Source organism: Harpia harpyja, chromosome 6, assembly GCF_026419915.1.
Source record: "Harpia harpyja isolate bHarHar1 chromosome 6, bHarHar1 primary haplotype, whole genome shotgun sequence".
NCBI lineage: Eukaryota > Metazoa > Chordata > Aves > Accipitriformes > Accipitridae > Harpia > Harpia harpyja.
Window position 1 is genome coordinate 28,697,985 of NC_068945.1, and position 21,128 is coordinate 28,719,112.

At 37.7% G+C, this 21,128-nt stretch overlaps 1 protein-coding gene across 21 annotated transcripts in view; it reads left to right on the forward strand.

Annotated features, from left to right (window-relative positions):
* TNRC6B (trinucleotide repeat containing adaptor 6B) overlaps window positions 1–21,128 on the forward strand; it is a 146,877-nt gene that overhangs the window by 18,697 nt on the left and 107,052 nt on the right. For 16 of the 21 annotated variants that reach the window (XM_052790756.1, XM_052790760.1, XM_052790766.1 and 13 more), the window contains exon 3: window positions 3,536–3,634. In XM_052790756.1, the coding sequence (XP_052646716.1) occupies window positions 3,536–3,634 (99 nt within the window). Of the gene's footprint in view, window positions 1–3,535; window positions 3,635–15,981; window positions 16,061–21,128 lie in introns of all 21 variants that reach the window. The other 5 variants (XM_052790759.1, XM_052790765.1, XM_052790764.1 and 2 more) reach the window with 2 other exon arrangements.

Genomic DNA, 21,128 nt, shown 5'->3' on the forward strand with positions numbered 1-21,128 from the left:
TGGGAGCCTGGCATATCACATAAATATTGGAAATAAGTAAGTAAATGCCTTTTGTCATTTGGCCTGTTTTCCAATCCTATAGGATGCTAGTACAAATTCTGATTGCCTGTCTGTCCTCTTGTGTACAAAATACATTACCCTGTGTGTGACCTTCAGCCCTCTCCAGAGAAGCTAGGTGAGCTGAAGAGGTGGTGTCAACAACATGGAATAATTATGTTATTTCTTTGCATGCTGGCACTAAGCAGTCACTTTGTTGGCTCCGAAGTCATCCTCAGTTGTAAATGACTGCTACAGAAGTCTGCCACAGAGGTAGTTTCCCATGGATTCAGGAATCCCCAAATGTGTGCTTTTGGCAATAATCAAACTTGAAATGCAGCACTCTTGTGCCAGTGGCCATGGGAATCAAGGAGTCATGTATGCAGAAAGAACATAAAAATGATAGTATTGAATTGGGCTCGTAGTTTGTTACCTGATGTTTTGTCTCCTGAAAGAAGCCAGATGCAAATACAATGGGGAAAAAATACAATAGAAGGGTAGTGTTCAGCAAAACTTCCTCTTGCAACACCTCTTGCAGCCTGTGGCTTAGGGTCTTCCTACACCAGCTGCAGGTTTTTTTGGTGGATATTCTTTTCCCCTTGTGAATTTTTCCAGTAAATTACAGATCCTTTTAAAACTTCCACCTTCTTTCCATCCCATGTGAGTGAATTCACTCTAACTGAGCATTGTATGAAATAGTATGATACATGTTTTGAACATTAAAGCTGATAAAACATAAATTAAGGCACAAATTAAGAGTGAGTGAATAAACACTCTTTTCCTTCTCCATTACATTTGCTTTTTTTTAGATTTCTCTCTGTTTTTCTATTTCCTGCTCTGATGTCTGAGCAATGGATAGTTCCAGTGTATTTAATCTGGCCTCTGGGAGAGCTTGCTTATCTTTGTTCTTGGTTGATGAGAAGCTCAATATGACCAGGCAATGTGCATTTGCAGCCCAGAAAGCCAACTGTATCCTGGGCCACATCAAAAGAAGTGTAACCAGCAGGTCAAGGGAGGCGATTCTCCCCCTCTACTCTGCTCTCTTGAGACCCCACCTGCCGTACTGCGTTCAGCTCTGGGGCCCCCAGCATAAGAAGGACATGGACCTGTTGGAGTGAGCCCAGAGGAGGGCCACAAAGATGATCAGAGGGCTGGAGCACCTCTCCTGTGAAGACAGGCTGAGAGAGTTGGTGTTGTTCAGCCTGGAGAAGAAAAGGCTCCAGGGAGACCTTATAGTGGCCTTCCAGTATCTAAAGGGGCCCTATAGGAAAGCCAGAGACTTTTTACTTTTTACAAGGGCATGTAGTGATAGGACAAGGGGTGATGGCTTTAAACTGAAAGAAGGTAGATTTAGATTAGATGTAAGGAAGAAGCTCTTCACTGTGAGGGTGGTGAGGCACTGGAACAGGTTGCCCAGAGACGTTGTGGATGCCCCATCCCTGGCAGTGTTCAAGGCCAGGTTGGATGGGGCTTGGAGCAACCTGGTGTAGTGGAAGTGCCCCCCTCCGTGGCAGGGGGCTTGGAACTAGATGATCTTTAACCATTCTACGATTGCAGCCTTTCCTTTTTTTTTTTTTATTTTTTTTTATTTCCTAGTGCTACTGCCTTTTTTTTTTCTTTGAGATGTACTGGTTGATAGTTTTTTGTCTTCTTCCAGGAGTAATATATAAAAACTGGTGTCAAATATTGCCACTTTCCATTCCTCTGGTAGTGAGGGCTATCTCAGAAGATAAACATGGCAGGTTTTCAGAAGTTCATATTTGGCTTCTTCCAGCATGCTGAATGAACAGTGACCAGTCCTTGCAGTGGTCTTGGCCTGACCTGACTGGTCTTGTTTTATTTTATAAGATTTTTTTCTAATGCTTCTGTAGCTCAAGTTCAATCTTGCTTGTTTCTCTGATTTGAAGCCATTTCAGTGCCACAGCAATCCTTCTGGCCAAATCTGGTTTGGCCATTAGACATGTGTCTAACAATCCGTGGAGCTTCCCAGTTACTTGAATCTGATAGTGCAAAATCATGCTCAGAAACTCCCAGCTCCAGAAGCTCTGGAGTGGGTTTCAGAAACTCAGTGTGGTGAAGTACCATGGACAGGGACTGCTCGGCCTGTCCTCCCCTCCGGCTGCAGAACAGAAGATAGCCTGGCAGTGAGAAATACTTGTTATATGCAGGAGGATCTTGGGGTAGATGCATGATACAAGTCTTGCTTAGCATTTGATACCTACGATTTTTGATTATATGCTGCAGGCAGAGTGTTTGTTGGAGGATTTGGATGAGAGTTCTGCTTTATCCTCATTCCTCTTTCCCCAGAAAAGGAAATTACTATGCTGTAAGTCTTTACAGTTCTCATGCTGTATATATTAATGAGAATATATTATATTACTGATCATAGCAGCTTCTTGGTTATAAGATTTAGTAAGTTGTATGTAACATTTTGTAGCTTCAGGCCCTTTATATCTGTAAAACATATTCTTCATTCCTTGTGTCAACTTGATAGCCATGAAAGATGTTGTCTACCTATGCACAACATACAGAAGACATTGGCAGGGCAGACAGCCTTACCTTGTGAAGGCTTTAACCTTGAAATGAAGGAGGTGCCTTTAGAAGAACAATTTCCAATTGTAAAGTGAGAGATTCCTGCTGAATTTATGCTGGTGTGTTTGATCTCTTAAATTGATTAATTTGATCCATTACCTCTGAAAGATAGCTCATCCTCTGGCAAAGACGATACTCTAATCTTTGTAACCAAAGTCTCCCTAACTGTATTGCATTCTTCCGTAAGTTACTTTGCAATTCTAAGAATGGAGTTTGGCATGTAGATTTTGTTCAGTTGGAACTGCACTGACACTGTCAAACAAATTTAAAAATAAGTTACCAAGTAGTGCTGAATATTGGAAACACTGGGAGCTGTTGACCTGGGTTAGATCGGAAATGTTGACCTAAAGATGAATGACTTTTTCAGTTCCCTGAACCATTTAAAGCCTAGAATGTATTTATTTCTAAAATAAAGTCAAGGAAAAATTCCCTAAAGTAAGAATTCAGAGGTACTGTGGGATCACTGGAAGTCTAACAATTTTTCAAGCTAATAACCTTTAGATTGTCTGTAAGCCGAATCTGTGAAGCTTATATTTGCACAAAAGCTATTTCCTAGTAAGTAAGAATTGCTCAGCTCTAGTCCGTGTGATTATTCCTTACTGACTGTAGCTTTAATGAGTAAAGAGAATGAATATGTTAAATAATCAGCAATGACATTTTAAAATTAAAAAGAAAGTATATTCCTGTTAGGTGCTTTCTTCCTCTTAATTAAGTAGAGTTATGTCTTATTCTGAATAACAGTTGTCTTGTTTGTGTAAAACATATAAATTCAGTGAATATGTGCAGAATGGGAATATTAAAGGTCATAGCCTAGAATTATTATTTATGTGCACCACAATCTCACATAACACTGTTAAAGGCAGAAAAATCATTGTTTTTAAAATATATTTCTTTTTTTATCTTTTAGGCAGTATTTTGCATTTCTGCAGAGCTTTGCACAGATCCTGTTCCCATGCAAACTGATGAGGGAGAAATACTGGAGGAAGGTAGTCCCAAGGTCAGTGAGGTAAATGCCACTGTGTTTTGGAGGAACAAGAGCTTGCTTGGCTGAAATGGGGGGGTACATGGAGTGAGCAGTGACTGCTGGTGGTATTTTTATTAAATATCTGCATGCAAGTAAATAATATTTATTACCCTGGAGATATTTAAAAAAAAAAAAAAAGTTTTTAAAGACCTTTAGAAAGACGGGCTTTTTTGCTGTCTACTAAGGATTGGAACATGTGTGTTCAGGCACTCGCAGGAAGGAAAGAGGAAACTTTTGTAAAGAAATTCTAACCTTGATTGTCTTCCATTTATTAGAACTGGAAGGGCTTGTCAAGCTTTCTGTCCTACCCACCCACCCTTTCAACTGACTTAAAGAATTAGGCATGTGGGCCCTTAGGTGCAGGCGTAGGTGTTTGTGGATTACTGACTGATGTATATTCAAGGTGTTCTGCTTCTTGTTTCCTTGTACTTGCCAGCCTGTGCTTTGTTGCAAGACTGGATAGTATGTTGCTTTTAAAGGTACCTCTGATTCTCAACATACCTTGTTGGGACAAGAGGCTATAAAGTGGGCTGTTGAATATAATGTTGCTTGTGTCCTGCTTTTCACTTACTTCCTGAAGATGCAGATGTTGAGTCAGGAATTACTTTGGTTTCCATAATGACATAGTGATTATCATATTCTTCAATAGGTTTATAAATTTGCTTTATATTCCTGACTATCTCAATGAATTAATGTTAACTTTGCAACTGATCTCTGTTTAAAATATGGCTCCTAATTTCACGAAAATATGAATCGTTGTTAGCTTGCTTGTAGTTTTGTGTAAGATACTGGCTGAAAAAGCAAAAAACTAGAGGACTAAAATTAAAATTTGTTTTCTAGCTGGAGCTTTTTTGAGAGATGTTCTCATTGGTTTATGCTCTAATAGAACCAAACATTTTTAAGCTGTAGGCATCAAGTTAGGAGGTGATTAAATAGTAGAGGAATGATTTGGCAATTGTCCTGCATGTACTTTAGGAATTGTGTTAATTTTAAATAGCTTTGAAGGAAAGCTCACTAGATTAGGAGCTGACAAATGAAAACATATCAGTGGATGTACCTGCAGCCATCCAGGGTGCTGGATACATCTCTTGATAAGGATTTGATTACAAGGTTCAGTGGGGGATAGACATGAGAGAGGAAACATCATGGTGCAATTAATTACTAATTTTATTAGTATGGTTATTGGTACTTACTTTTCACTGAACAGAGAGAATCTGTGTGTATGTGTATATTTCTGTATGCACAGGGGCCTGTATGTATGTGTGTGTATATATATGGATACATAGCTTTCATTTTTTTTGTCTGTGTGGCAGGAAGTAGATTGAAGTAACTTACTCTTTTTTCCTCCAATGAAAAGTATGCTTTTCTTTGGCGTTCTTAATTCTGGCTATAATGGCAAAGATTGTATCTCTATTCCAGCATTAGGTGTTCAAAAAATTTTGTGAGCTTGAATTTCAAAACAAATCTTTTAGACTGACTTTAAATACCTAAATGTGTATGCAGTATTGCTTTGAAACAACTGTCACTTAGAGAACGTGGGAGATTTGGAATCATACATCTGGTATTCAGTGTTATTAATTAAAGAGCTATACAGGATCAGTATATACTAAGCAAAAAAGACTCATGACTACATCTAGTCCTTCTCCCCATCCTGTGATGTACAGGACTACTCACTGAAGTGCATTTTTCAGTTAGTCTGTAAATGATTATCCTCTCTTTCCTGGTCTCAGGAGAGTTACATAGCTGTAACAGTTGAAGGATTTGTCCTAGAAAAATTTAGGCAAAGTATATTCTACTATATTGTCTTGTATCATTAAAATTGTGTTCTTAATTTACAAATGTTTACATGATCTAGTGAGTCATTTTCATAAAGATATCTTTTTCTAAGAAATATTTTTTAAGACTTCAGTAATATAGTTGTTTTTTAACTTTTGTCAGAAATCCCACCCCACCCCACCCCCACCTCCTCCAGGCAGATGAGATGAGGATTTTTTGGAAGAAGTTAGTTCTGTGCTTTGAAGACACTAATATAACTACCTATTCATTAATATTTTATTTGGACCTTTCATTTCTCCCCTTCTACCCATTCCAAAACATTAATCTGTAAATAAAAGCCAAATATATAATTATTGTTATGCTTATTGTTCAGATCACTGGATCTGTTCGTTTGTGTTTTTCTAGGTGGTTTTTTTTTTATACTGGTATTTAAGTACCAGTAATCCTTTTGGACCTCACTCAGTTTACACTCTGTTCTCAAAAATCCCATAATTTACCTATTCTTTTGCCTTCACAATAAATTATTTTTTGAGCCTGTAAATATCTAAAGAAGCAGTCGTCTTCTAGTATTTTATTTCCTGTGAACATTTAAGAAGGCATTGGAACGCTTCATATATTAGCAGCTCCTTTGAACCTCTTTTCTTAAACATTGTAGAAGTTAAGTCTGCAGCTCGTAGGTTTTATGAGATTAGTAAATGCTGATTAAGCACATTCCAGCTACTTCAGTGATGATAAATTTGATTATATCATATATGAGGTCGGATTAAGGCCCTATTCTTAGCCTTTGCTCTGAATAATTCATTTCTAGCCAAAAAGAGATTTTTTGCATGGGATACGAAGAATGAAATTACTGTTTATGGTGATTCATAGCATCTTTTATTGGCTGCATCAGAATAATTATGAAATAAAAGTGGGCAAGCTTTTGGTCTTGAAATTATTTCTGCAGTCTTGTAGGACTTCAACAACAGTATTAAAGCTATTGTTGCAAAAGGTGGAAAGATTGTTGCAAAAGGAGGAAAAGATTGTAGGACTTATTTTTTATACTTTTTTGTTTGTATCTTAATACAAACAAAAAATAACATAAAATGTAAGTTAAAAACCACCTATTATTCAAAAGACAAAGGCCCAGACCTACATGCTGGAATGCCTTGATATCAGCTACACTTGAAGCATTTCTTTTGACTGTAATCTGACTAAATGGCCTTGCTGTGATTGTGCTTGATACTTTTTTTTTTTCTTTTCAGAATGCAAGATGCTCAGGGGTCTAGTAGGTAGTTCCCCACAGTTCCAAATTTCTCTCTTATTCAGTTTTGGTCTTGACAAGAAATAGGAAACCTACATTTGGGCCTCTTGTGGAATGTTCCTATTATCGCTTCACCTGAATTTAAATTGAAAAGCACTTGAACAAGCAGACATGGAAAATTGTCTTTAGACTCTGTAGCCAAATCCCTTCCATGCTGTATTATGTTTTGCCAAGAAGTGTCTTTGCCAAAATGTCACCTAACAATCACTTCTGGCACTGTCTTAAGTTGATCTCGAGTTGAAAATTGATCTGTCTTATTTTCTATAAGTATGCATTGAGCTTGAGGGAAAGCAAGTAAATATACTAACTTCTAGAGGTATTTGCTATATTGATATCAAGGTGTTTTGTCTTTACCACCATGGAAAGACATGCTCATAAGTTATCTTTGTAAAAAGTAAGGCTCACTACGTGAAGTTCTGTATCTCAGACTGTTAATAACTGACTCTTCTGACTCCACAAAACAACAAAGCAAGAGGGGTTGATACATATTGCACAAAAGCAGTGATTAGAATAATAGTCTCAGTTACCTGAGACTGCGGATCCCATGACCAGTTATCAATATTTGTTTCCAGAGTCTTCAGTTAAAAGAAAGTTTAACTGATAGAAAAGATGTCACACATTTTGCTTTTTATGTTCTTGTCCAGTAGCATGGGAAGAGGCAGTACGTTAATGTTGTCAGCAGTCCTAACCACTAGGAAGCCTTGGTACTTCTGGAATCACAAGGGCATCACTTGAGGAACCAAATTTATTGTAGATTGAGGTATACTTGAGTGAAATATGCTGGGGCATCAGAGGTAACATCAAAATCCTCTTTCATGGAGATACCATGAACATCAGGATATAAAGATTTGGGTACTGTAAGAATTAACTTTCTTATGGTGCCAGTCTAAAAATAACCTAAAAAGTTATGCATGAAGACTCTTATACAGTGGAAAACAAATGATGTACCATGCTTTATTCCTTGTGAACTGGTTTGGTTCTATAACTGTTTCAGATTTTCTGGCATCCTGGACTGTATAGTATTCTGAGATTTGAAGAGAAAAGGAGATTCCTTTCGGGTTTTGAGAAGGAAAAAAAATCGTGCCTCATGTAGAGCTGAGCAGGTCACATCAAAGACTAAATGTTTATGTGCTTCGAACTAATTAACATTACATGAGGTATGATTAGAAAATTGAATCCCTGCAGTCAGGCGACATGAAGAGTGATAGTCTTGCTTGACTCCTGTCAACCTGGTGGCACTGCTACAAAAGTTGGCCTTCGTGCTTGCCTTTGCCACTCTTGAAATGAATGACAGAAATCCAATGGCAACTTTGTGGTAATTAAGCTTAAGGAAAGTTACTGATGGACTCAGTCCTCACTTTGTTTTTTTCCCCCACTGTTATTAATGCATACATTTTTATTTCCTTTTGTAATTTTTTTTTTTTTAATATTGTGGTAGTTGAGTTGTGCTCTCGTTCTTCTCAATTTTGCATACTTGGGAAGTTTCTACAGTTCTTCCCTTTAGTTTTTTGGCAGTGTATCCTTTTGTCATTCATTGGATTGCTTTCCCGCAAAGAGTGGGTTTTGTGCATGCTCTTTCCCCTTCTCCCCTGCCCTGCCCCAAAGGCTGCTTTTGGAGAAACTTACTGTCTTGGTAGTTTTGTTGCCAGCACTTTTTATCTTAACCGGTTCCATTGTTTGATCTCACAGTTTCTTCCTTGTCAGACTGTCAGAAAATACTCTTTCTGCTAAAATAGTATCAACATGGTAAAGACAGCTGGCACCTGTCAATAGCATGCTCTTGATTCATTAATTATCTAACATTAGTGCTACAAAGAGGGAAAACAACCTGTACAGAAGTAAGCTTTTTCAAATGAGCATAGAGTTTTTAAAAACATAGTTACCTTTGGCAGATGTAGAAGTCTTATTTGACAGGAATATTGGGTCTATATTATCCATAAGATCTGCTGGTGAATATCATACAGTGAAGTATCCTTTCACTGTATAAAATAGTTGGGGGAATGGGGTGTGTGGTTTCTGGCTTTTCAGGGTCTCTTTTCCTCCCTTCACAAAAAAAGAGAAAGAAAGGAAAACATCATTTCTACTTGGAACCCCACACCCACTACTGTTCTTTGGATTATGATTTTATTTTATTTTTTTAATTATATTTTGTGGTAGTTAATTTGCCACTAATGATTACTAGGCTTTTTCCATTAACAGTCTTGGTACTCTGAAAGTATCAACAAGCACTGAGCTTCTTGTTTGTGGCTGATTTCTTTTCAGCTGTTTTCATCCATCTGTTAAGGATTACTGCACAGACAACACTTAAACTTTCTCAGTTTTTCCTTTGCTGTAAAATATTGCAGGAAGAAGCTAAAATTTTATGCCTGATTTGAAGTATTTTTAGATTTCTTTCAATATTGGCAGAAGTTTTGAGCTTATGTTGCAAACTTCTTTCTCAAAAAATGTAATTAAAATTTTCCATGTCAAATGTAAAATTTTCCCCTCCCTCCTTGTTGTTCCTTCATCTTTCAAAGTATAAATCTAATAATTTGCAGGGAGGGAGGTACTTTGACCTAAGTAATTTATAGAAAGGTATTTGAATCATGTTTTTGATTCAGTGTTGTACAAGGGAAAGGAGGAAAAATAGCTAGTTCTGCCCTTTTAGTGTTTTGTATGATAAAAATCTAGGTACACAAAATTTTGATGAAAAATGCGGCTGCACAGGATTTGTTATAATGCTCAACTAATAAGTATGGGAAAAGATTCTGTATTTTTATTCAAAGAAAGAAATATATTTTTCTTCAAAGTTTTCATTAGTATTTGTAGAAATAATTATTGAACTGAATAGGTAGTCTAGAAATTAGGCTACTTTTCCATACTCCGGTGGCTTTTTCAAAACCAGTGACATGAACATTGAGGCTTATCCTGTTGTTCAGTCTCACTGTCCAGTGCCACTTCTCAAGCTGTCTTGAGGTTACCTGTTAATCCTTGTTTTATTTCCTTTCAAGTTGCCGCCCTGTTCTTACCTGTCAGCATGAACCTTTCCCTTACATTATTGCCTGCCTGTTCTCATCCTGGTTAATTTTTATTTTTCTTGCCTCTTGGTGTCTAATTGTGAACTAGTATTTGCCTTCTGTTTTAATCAGTGTTCAGAACTGTGTTGGCACTGGCTATGTGGGGTTGGTTGGTTTTTGGTTTGGGGTGGTTTTTTTTGGTGGGTTTTATTGTTTTGTCTTTTTTTTTTTATCCTGAAGCATTCACACAGAGGTGATGAAAAGGTTGAAAAGTAGATGACACTTGGTCAAGTATCTAAGCTCTTGCTTTTATTTCATAGATGTTGAGAATAAAGAAACATAAGCCTGCCTGAGTAGTATTTATATTTGATCTGTTAAGTTACATGTTTTTATATTTACAAACAGAAGCTTAAAATTCAGAAGGAAAGGTTGTTAGGAGGGAGTGTTGCCAGTCAGGAGGTACCTTTCCTAAAAGCACAAGTGTTCTACTAACTGCATTTATGGGTAAGTTTTGCTCAGTTTTTTATAGTGGATGTTGCTTGATGTTGACGATAATGCAAAAGTTAGGCTGGTGCTTTCATTGTGTGGGATTTAGAATTAATATAGCGAAAAGAAAATCTTAGTTGGATAGTTAACACACCATCCAAAACCTTGATGCCTGTATCTCTGGGGCTTATAATACTACTTAGTGATACAGAACTGGGTGTCTCTGCAAATGGCACCAAATAATTTAAAACATTCAGGCTGAAGGCCTATACAGTAATGAAATAAACAAAATGCTTTGTCACTGTAATTTAAAAAAGCTGTTTTCCAGTCTAGTACTGGCCTGGTACATGGTGCCTTCAGACTTGGTTTCTCTGCAGTATGAATCCCTGCTACTCTTGAAAATTTTGGCTTGTTACAAAGAGGTGAACTTTCAACCTTAGCGTACTTTCTTGTGAATACCTGACAAGTCAGAGTAGGTTTCAAGTTTACTCATGTGGCTGTTGCCTCTCCATTTGGTCCTGTAAAGTAATTTGTTGGGGTTTTTTATCACTCCTCATATTTTTGGAATGTATTAGTTTCTTCATTTTTTTTATGTCTGCTGGTGGTTTACTTGTGGAGCTTCCATCATTTCTCTTCAATGATATACAGGGTTTGTTTCCATCATTTTTCTGGAACATGAGTTGTAGGAGTGGCTAGTCTTTCTAATGCTGACCTACAACTATACTAAGTTCCTAGACTCTTTGTATAAAGTATCTTGTAAAGTCTTTTAGAAATAGAGAGGTATTCTGCCTAATGAGACAACTTATGCTTCTCACCAAAGGTAGCACCTTAAGAACTGGTCTGAGCACAAAGACTCTTTTTCACAACAGAAACTGATGTCATCTTCATCATGCTCTGCTAGCTTCGTTTTTCTGCTCCTTAGGAGAGTAATTTCAAAACCAAAATCTGTGCATATCGTGTATTTAAAAAAAATAAATCCATTAATCTGTCAGTAAAGAATGAAATTACTTTAAATCTTAAGTTAATAAAGTAGTCCTCCCTCTTAACAACATGTTATTAAAGCTTGTAAAAATGTTATGGCATACTCCTCTTGTTTTAAAAATAAATTAACATAGTCCATCAAGGGGAGCAGAAATTTTGGGTTAGTTTTTCTCTTGAACACTGTGGCCAACAAAAGAACCTGATAACACTTTCCTACAAAACACTACACAGTTGGACCTTTCTATGGGGGAGGGAAAACCCCTGCTTGTGAGCTTACAACTTTGAATTTCAAAGTTTCAAGGCATTGTAGCAAAGAGCTATAATTACGGTATGTGGTTTAACTCCAGCCGGCAACTAAGCACCACACAGCTGCTTCCTCACTCTGCCCCTGTGAGATGGCGGGGGGAGAACTGGAAGGGTAGAAGTGAGAAAACTCATGGGTTGAGATAAAGACAGTTTAATAATTAAAAAAAAAAAAAAAGTAAAGAAAAAAAACGGAGAGGAAAATAAAACCCAAGAAAAAACAAGTGATGCAAAACGAAGACAATTGCTCACCACCAACCAACCGATGCCCAGCCAGTCTCTGAGCAATGGCAGCAGCCCCTGCCAACCTCCACACCCACCCCCCACCCACACCCCCACCTCAGTTTTATTGCTAAGCATGATGTCATATGGTATGGAATATCCTTTTGGTCAGTTGGGGTCAGCTGTCCCAGCTGTGTCCCCTCTTAACTTCGTGTGCACCCCCAGCCTCCTCGCTGGTGGGGCAGCATGAGGAGCAGAAATGGCCTTGGTGCTGTGTAAGCACTGCTCAGCAATTACTAACACATCCCTGTGTTATCAACACTGTTTTCAGCACAAATCCAAAACAACCTCACACCAGCTACTGTGTAGGAACTTAACTCTATCCCAGCCAAAACCAGTACAGTATGTTATCAGGGTCTACTGGCGTTATAAAACAGCAGTTACAAACAAAGTAAAATTGTTGAGGACTTTGCAAAAAAGAACATGGAATTAAACAGACAGTGCTACTTCAACTATTGTAAAGGAATGCTATTGATAGCTCAGCTGCTTGGACATTTTTAAAGAAATTCAGAATCAAGTGCGAGATTTTGCCAGGTGAGTGTACTGAGGCAAGATGGATTACTCATTTGAAACCTACTTACCCGTGGTGAAAACTGCTAAAATACAGATACCAAACTGAAATATGACTCTCTCTGTTTTCTAATCTCAGAATACCCTGAAGTGCTTTTGAAGCACAAAAGAGAAGATTAATACAATGTTGTCTTTTCCGTCCCTTGGAAAAGACTATCATCTGCCAAGCTGAGATCTGTAAGAACTGTCATCATACAATCCTTTGATCTAGCCTTTTCATATGCACAGTTCATGGTGGAGGAAATGTAATAGCATGGAATGTCCTTGCGGTGAACAGGTGTGTATCTCTGATTCCTAAAGGAAAAAATGCTTCAGTCTTAAATCAAACTTAGTTTAAAGTCACCTTTTCCATTCTTTTAAGGGTTCTTTATTTTTCATAAATGTTTTCTCATTTTTTTCTCAACCAATAGCGTCTCTTCTTCAGTTGATTACAGTAGTTTGTAATACTTCGTAAAACAGACAAAAAAGCAAATCCTATTTGCTTAAAAGAACTTTTTTGAAAAAGCAGCTCTGCATTTGAGAGCTAACATGGTATGGTCCTGCTGTGATTTTGGAGACAGTCAGGGACATTGCTTTGTGGCTTTGCTTACAAAGTGTCTCTTCTCATGCAGGTGTATTTATTGGCACACAATTTGAGGGGTTTCTGCCTTTTCAGAATGTTGTCTTTTGATCTCTTTCCATTCAGTGTTGGCAGTGGTTGTAGTCCATGTCAGTGTGACAGATTTCTATATAATCAGCCACTTAAAACACAATCCTGTATGTGTGAAAGTATTGATAAATGTTTTCAATCTTACTGTCTTGTGGCAGACTGAGGGGACAGGTATTTTGGGAGAAATTTGAGCCACAGAAGGTAACAGCTTACTTGACCCTTCCAAATAATTTCTAGTCTGATTAGTTTGGCTGAGTCACTGAAAGGTGTAAAATTCACTGGTCTTGTTGACTTCATACATTTGCATGACCTTACAAGGACAATTTCATTTTCAGTTTGTCAACTAGATGGGTATGAATTTGTTTCAGTTCCTCAGAATTTTTTCTTCTCTCACTGGGTGTGGAAGAAATGGATATGGGGTTTGTGGAGAAGGCCTTTTTTTTTTTATTCTTGACACTAAAAATACTAGTGATGGTCTTTATCATTACAGTAGATAAGAGTGTGTGGACAGCTAAGGACACTTGATCTGCAGAAAGGCATTATGCAATATCAGTTCCCCTGAGGGTAAAAGCAACATTAAAAGCATGTCAACATTTCCTGTCACTTGTTTAAAGTCTGTTCACTGAGACATTTGGATAGTAGACAAGACAATGTATTATGAAGAAGGGAGAATGTAATAGTTGTCTACAGATGCAGTAAGGCTGTGTGGAATTAGGTTGCTAAGAAATGTTACAGAAGTACTCTGAAATCATATTGGTACCTTTCAACAGACACAAAGTTTCCATGTGTGATTCCTGGAGAAATAACTTATTCCAGTGGTGTTTGAGGACAACTTGTAATGTATGCAAGCAAGAAAAGTCCAGGTTCTGTCCCAGAGATGAGTGGGTATTTTAATGGTTTGGTGGTCTGTCAGATATCTAACAATTCTAATAATACTGAGAAATTTGGAAAAATTATACAAGCAAGCAACATTGTCAGTGGCTCCCTTGTGACTAAAATGAGTTTGGATTTACATTCTGATAACTGGAGAAACTGGAAAGTAGCTGTACACTGTGAGTGAATAGCCTGTATTCCTTCTCCTTTTTGACAGTGGTCAAAAGTGGATGCCTAAGACAGGCTTAAAGCAGGGTTAGTATATACTTAGAACAGAATTGCTCTCAGCCTCCAGCTGTTTGTTGCTCAGGAACTTTCTGGGCCACTGGCAGTTTCTATGTGTTTAGAATCCACACAATAGATTTCTGTGAACACAGAAAAAGTTAGTTCTTTCTCTTCCTTGCCTGTCTGATCAGATCTCTTAAGGCAGAGTAATTTCAGCACCTCTTTGTGTGTGCGTGGTTTTTGTCACTTTCAGTCACTTGTAACAAACAGCAGAAAACAATATTCGTGGCAGTGAAGGTGATTGAATGTGTAGTGCAAAAGTGTAATTTAGTTTTCAGTAATTATGATTATCATCTGCTTTCTTGAGCCATTAAAAATTCTTTTCGTTGTTTGTGCCTGTTGTCCTTTTGTGCAATACATCATCTAGCTTTCCAAATCTAAGTGGAAGAGAGCAGTTAACATGTTTTCTCTTATCTCTGTCAGGGTGGTTAACAATGTGTATCAAAATATCAGCTACTTACAGATGTCAGTTTAAAATCCTATAACTTGTTCATGTGTGTCTGCACCATAAATAGTAAATTAACTGTAAAATGAGTTGGCTAAATAGTCATTGGGCTGCATAGGAGTGGCTGCTCAAAGTAGTGGTGGTGGGTGAACTGTCCAAGGGCTTTTGGGTCAGATTTTTCCCCTAAATGGAAAATGTAAAAGATTTGTTATAGAAGTGTAAAAGGTTTTTTCAGAGTTGCAGAAGTCAGCAAGAACTCATGGCTTGTGAAATGCTAATGATCTTTAGCTGAAGAATAATACAGAAAGTTAGTTAAATAAAAGATGAGAATTGCTTATGTCTTACTAAATTCAGATTTTTCTGGGATCCATACTATGTATGTACAGAACACCCTAAGAAATGGATGGAGTGCATCGTCAACTGTTGTGCAGGAAAAGGAGAGCACTTTTCCTTACATTTGAATGCTTTATGCATTTTGGGTCTTGAGATTGCTGAACTATTATTCAAAGCTGCCTTGGCAGCTTCAGAGTTGAAGTCTTCAAATGGCATTTCTAGATATCCTGTCATACCATAACTTGAGTGACTTAAACATCTTTGGTGGTTGAAGGTGTTACTGGCAAAACAGTATCTTGCTGCAAACAACTAGATAGTTCAAATTGCCTTCAGAGCAAGATTCAGATGAATTATATATATTGATGAGCTGTTATATTGGAAATACTTTGCAGCTAAGTAATGCATTTTAAAAAAATAATTTTTTAATTAAGTAAACTTTCTTATCTCTACAGTATGAAATGTAGTTAGGGTCCTAACCTTTTTAGCATTCCCAAAGTGTGACTGTTGTTTTCATGATATTGACAAAACTATTTGTTTTAAGCTGCTGGGTATTTCACAGAATATTAGATAAATTTACATAGGAAGTGGGCCATAGGTTATTTCTGCAAGTGCAGGTGATTAATTAGTGACAGTTGGAGGCAGAAGCAAAACTTCTGGTGTTTTAACCACTGCTGGAGGTTTGGTGCTTATTTAGGTGAAATGTAAATTACATATCCTGAGTTACATAATTTCTTTATTCTTAATGATTAATTGACCTGCCATTGATAATGTCGTATTGTTCTATAAGGATGATGCACATTTTAATGATGGTATATGTTAATGTGTTGGCATTTATAGCTAATGTTGTAACATTTCATTGAGTCAGGAATTAAAGTACCATTAGGCTGTGATACCAAACACAGGTATTAGGTTAGTGATTTTAAAAAGTAGTTTTATGCGGTTTAAGTGTGTAAGCATTCAAAAAGATTAGCAGGGAGTACCAAATGTGGTATGTGATTTAGCAGTAGGATTACGTTAGTAAGTTTTCACTTCTCTTTTTACTAACAGGAAAACCGGTTAGGACTGCATGATGGTAATAGCATTGAAATGCTCAATCTAGATGCCGATGAGAAACTTCAAGAAAATAGTGAGTAGGCTAGGAGATTGTTCACATCTTGTGTTGGTATTTTTTCTATATCGAGAATGCACTTCGGCAAAATTGAGAGGGGGGGGAAGGTAGAAGTAGGTTCAAATGAAAATTTAGTAACATCACAATGCTGTACAATACAACAAAATCCTGAAAGAGACAAAATTCAGATAACTTTTCATGCATATCTTGTCTCTAAGACTCGAGTCTGTGTGGTTCAGAAAACTACTTTGCTCCTTCTCATTTTAGGAGCTGTTTTTTCTATTATTTTCTTTCTTTTAAGGTTAAATCACTATTTCTAAAGTGGTGTTTTTAATGCTTTCACCTGTGTACTGAAATTAAGGTTTAACCTAGAAAGGATATTTGGGGACTAATTTTGCTAACCAATTTGTGCTATTCTGTGCATATTTTGAGATGCTAGCTTAACACTAATTTGTTCCTAAGAAAATTAATAAAGTGTTTGCAGCTAAATTGCATTGATTTTTATTAAAAGAAGTTAAATTAAAGATTTAATTAATCTGTTGCTAATGAGTAAAATTTTCCCTGATGCAGTTTGTCCAAAGTGCTTACAGTAAAGCCAGGCAGAGAGGTGACTCAGCTTCCCTTTCATTTGTAGTAGTGATTACATTTCTGTTAGACCTCAAATTGTCTCTGAGATTTCTGACAAGTTCTTCTAACTGCTTGGCATTTATAGGGCTTCCAACACAGTTGGCAGTAGTGACTAGTGACTAATTGCTTGGATTTTAACGATTATGTTGTGTAATTCTACTTAAAGCAAGTATTAGTGAGACAAAAGAAATGCTGATGGCCTGTTTACAGTAGCGCAGTTGGTGCTGATGATTGGGAAGGTACACTGGTGTTAAAGCAGTAGCTGTGACAAAACACCAAATTTATCAGCCTTAAGCTGGGCCTGCAGTAGGCTGTGTTAAAATCAGCAGGTAAAGCACTGGAAGTAAATTGCCACAACCTGCAGAAAGCAGCTTTTGACCTTGGCTGGTCCTCACCAGAGTCTAGTTGTATGCCAAATAAGGTTTTCAGTTCATGTGTGCTTGAGATGCTAGTGAATAAAAAAACAAACAAACAAACAAAAAACCTGACAAAAAACCCAAAACCTTGAGTCTTTATCTCCTGTTCAGTCAGGTGGCTGGTTGCAGTCTTTTTTATAAAATAGAAAAGAAAAAAAAAAAAAGTCACAGCTATGAAAAGGAACTATGGAATGAGTGGGAAAAGGTAGTGACAGTGGCGCTCTGGTGAAGCTGCATTAGTATGTTTCTCTAACTGGTGAAGACGAAAAGACAAAATACTGTTTAAAATTAATAGCTTTTCATAATAGGTATAGGATTTCTTACAAGCATCTATCTTTCTTCCTGAGAAAATTTTTGGTTTCTCTTGCGCTCAGTTCAGTTTTGGTGGGCTAGGATACCTAATAAAGGTGTCGAATCTTGTTAGGAAAATGTGCTTTCTGACATCAGGATTCGGGAAAGATGAGGCTTTTGCCCTTGAAACTTTCTGGCCCTTCAAAGTGTGGCTGACTTTATCTAGGAACTCCAGATTAGGTTTACTCGGTAATCAAATCCATTCGGGTCTCATTGAAGATATTTTTAGAAAGAGTAGTATGAAACTGTAGTAACAGGTGTTACACTTCTGGAAAAAAAAAAAGTAAGTGTTTCTTATGTCTAAGATCCTTCTGGTATATTTCATTTTCTGAAAACTAAGTATTGAGTGTCTTAATTGTGAATAGCTTTTTTTAAACTTACATAAAACGATTTGTCTTTTATTATTAAGAACATTCAATGTATAAACTTTTGTTAACATTTGGATGTTCACAGGTGCCTGGCTTTTTAAGGAAAAAAAGCTTTGAAATAATAAAATATGGAGTTCAACAACTTGCAGTTCCTTTTTTAAAAAAAAATGCAAGTTTTCTATTGACTTCCCCCTGCTGTTTAAGAGTCTATTTCTGGTTCCTGCCTCCAGCTGCCAGAATCTTGAAGCCTTCTCCATCGTTTGCCAGGAGAAACAGGTGTGGAGTGCGCTTCCTTTGATTCCTGCTCTGGGAATCAGTGGCTCCCTCTGCAGTCCTTTTAACAGAAACTGAAGTGTCTCAGATGCTCTGCCATTCCACCTTTTCTTTTTTCCTTGGGAGGAATACAATAGGTACAAGAGTTTTGTCTTACCTCTGCCTTCTACTCTTTTTCTACATACTTAGGACAATTCCATTTCCTACGTATGGTGTAAGTCAAGAGAGATGAAAGACTTAGAATACGCCTTTTCAGAACGTTTGCAGTTAACCAGATCTGTTGTGGTTGTTGTATGCTGTGTATGGCTGAAACTTAGTGAGGCCTCTGGGCTCCAGCTTCCTTAAAAAGAAGACTAAGAGAGTGTTGGATGTGATACAGTGATGATAGAGTGAAGAGAAACTGAGAGACTTGTGGGGAAGAAATGTGCATAGGAATTTTGTAAGAACTGTGGGTGGAGGAGAAAAAGAAGAATATTTTCAGCTAACTGTGGCTGTTATGTGCTGTTCCTCTCTTCAGTTCATCCTCAGGTAGTCACTTAATCAAAAACTTAAAATATCATGTTCTCATCCTTCCTGCAATGGGATGTTACTATTGTCATTGGGAAAATAAGACCTAAATGTTTTGATTTCAGGTAGGGTTTTTTGGATCTCAAAAATAACTCTAATGAATAGGTAGCTGGGCCTAAGAACTAATTTTAGGAAAATGTAAAAAATTTCTGTGGAATTTTACTGGGGCAGTTTGCTCATTAATTGTTTTCAGAAGGCTGTTTGTCAGATATCTCTTTGAAGTAAGATGAACTACCCAGTAAAGCGACTTTTAAGTGTCAGGGAAGGCTGGAAATGGATATTACTTTATAAGCGTATTCTAGAATTTTTAAAACACTAAATAAATGGTGTAGCATTTTCTAGCAAAAATTCTAAAACCTGCAAATTTCAAAGCGAAAAATACAAATCACTGATCATGAAATTGTTTAACATATGCAGGCAAACAAAAGAAAATTAGAGGCAAGGCTCTGCAAAAAGAGGGATGCAAAAACTGCTGCACTGCATCGGGCCTCTGGAGTGATCTTATATATGTAACTTCCCCTTTCACTTTGTAAAAATGATCTCATTGCCAGAAACATAAAAGCTTGTATTGCTATTGTTTTGTAATTCTCTAATACACAAATAAATCTTCATACATATAGATATATAAACATAAAATCCACAAGGACTTGTGAAATTCAGTGTTGCAATTTATGTCTGTATAACAACTAATTTTTTTGTCTGCTTAGAAGTATATTTTCCAAATAACTGTATATGCACTAATGTTGGGGTTTTTTTGTGAGTGGGCTATGTTTTATTTATATTGTGGTAGCAAAGGGGTGATACTTGTTACAACACTGTCAAACTGCTTTTTTTGTGTATGCCTCAGTCATGTGTCATCTTGCGTTGAGGGAGATCTGCAGCCCAAATGTTGGATTTTATTAATGAAAAAATCTTCTTTCTGCCTCAGACCTTTTTTTGTTCTGAGCTTTCACGTTTTAAAGTGTTGCGGAGGGGTTGTGAGCCTTCGCTGTCTGTACTCATAGACAGTATTCTAAAAAGAGGACATACCATGGTTCTGCTCCAGTCATTTCAGTATTTCTTTCTGTATTACTGTTTGGGATTGTTTAGTTTTTCTAGGTGGTTGTTTTTATTTTTGGTTTTTTGATTATGTAACTTTCTAAGATATTTTTCTTAGACCTTTCCACATTGAAGTGCAGGTTCTTGCTGGATTGGGCATTTGGTAGGGTTTTTTTTCTCCTGTATATTACCTCTTGACATTCAACTGATTCTGTTCTTGTGTTCATAGGATTGGTGGGAAATTCAGGTTGGAAGAGACCTCATGAGGTCTCTAGTTTGACCTCTTGCTCAAAGCAGGGTCAGCTATGAGGTCAGACCAGGTTACGAGGGATTATATCCAGTCTGGCCTTGGAAACCTTGAAGCACGGAGGCTACAAAATTTCTCTGGGCTATCTGTTCCAGTGCTTGACTGTCCTCATGATGAAGATGAGTCACCTTATATCCCGTCTGGAGTTCTTTCAGCTTATGCTTATTGCTTCTTGTCCTGTCACAGTACACCACCGTGGTAAGCCTGACTCCTTGCTGACCTCTTTGTAGATACAGACCAGCTGCTGTTAGGTCTCCCCAAAGCCGTCTCTTCTCCCAGCCGAACAAGCCCAGCTCCCTCAGCCTCTCCTCACCGGGCAAGTGCTCTGGCTCCCCGAGCATCTTGGTGCCCTACTGCATCCGCTTTATGGATGTATTTCTTGTACTGGGGGACTCAAAATGAGGTGTATTAGACCATATCTGGAATAATAAGCACTGAGTAGAGGCAATAATCAGTTCCCTCATCTACTGGCAAGGCTGCTCTTAATAAAGCCAGGGATGCTGCTGACCTTTCCTGCCAGGGCACACTGCTGGCTCATGTTCAGCTTGCTGTCTGCCAAGACCTTTTCCACAGAACTGCTCCCTGGTCAGTCTCCAACCTGTATAGTTGCCAGGGCCTCTCAGGTGCAGGGCTTTGTGTTTGTCCTGTCTGAATTCATAAAGTTCCTGTAGGGTCCATTCCTCCAGCCTGTCTAGGTCCAGCTGAATGGCAGCCCTGCCCTTGGACATGCTGACTGAACCTCTTCACCCCAGTTAAGTATTATCTTAAAATTCTGACCAGAGTATACCCTACTGGCCCTTCAAGTCATTGGCAAAGTTGTTTAATGGACTTGTCCTAGGGTAGAGCCCTGCAGCACCCCAGGAGCTGGAGGCTGGTATCGATGCAGTGACCATTGTCCTCTGAGCCTGACCAGCCAGCAGTTTCCTACCAGTCAAGTTGTTCATCCATTCTAAAAAAGAGATTTTTTTTTTTTTCTTCTAGTTCACTAATACTCAATTTCTTGGAGTTCCCATGTTCTTTTTTAATGTCTTGATGCATTTTATTATTAGCTTTTTTTTAATCAGCGAAGACCTACCAATTAATATTTATTTTGTGTATTGAACAGTTTCCATGTTGATGAGTACTTTCTCACTCTGTGA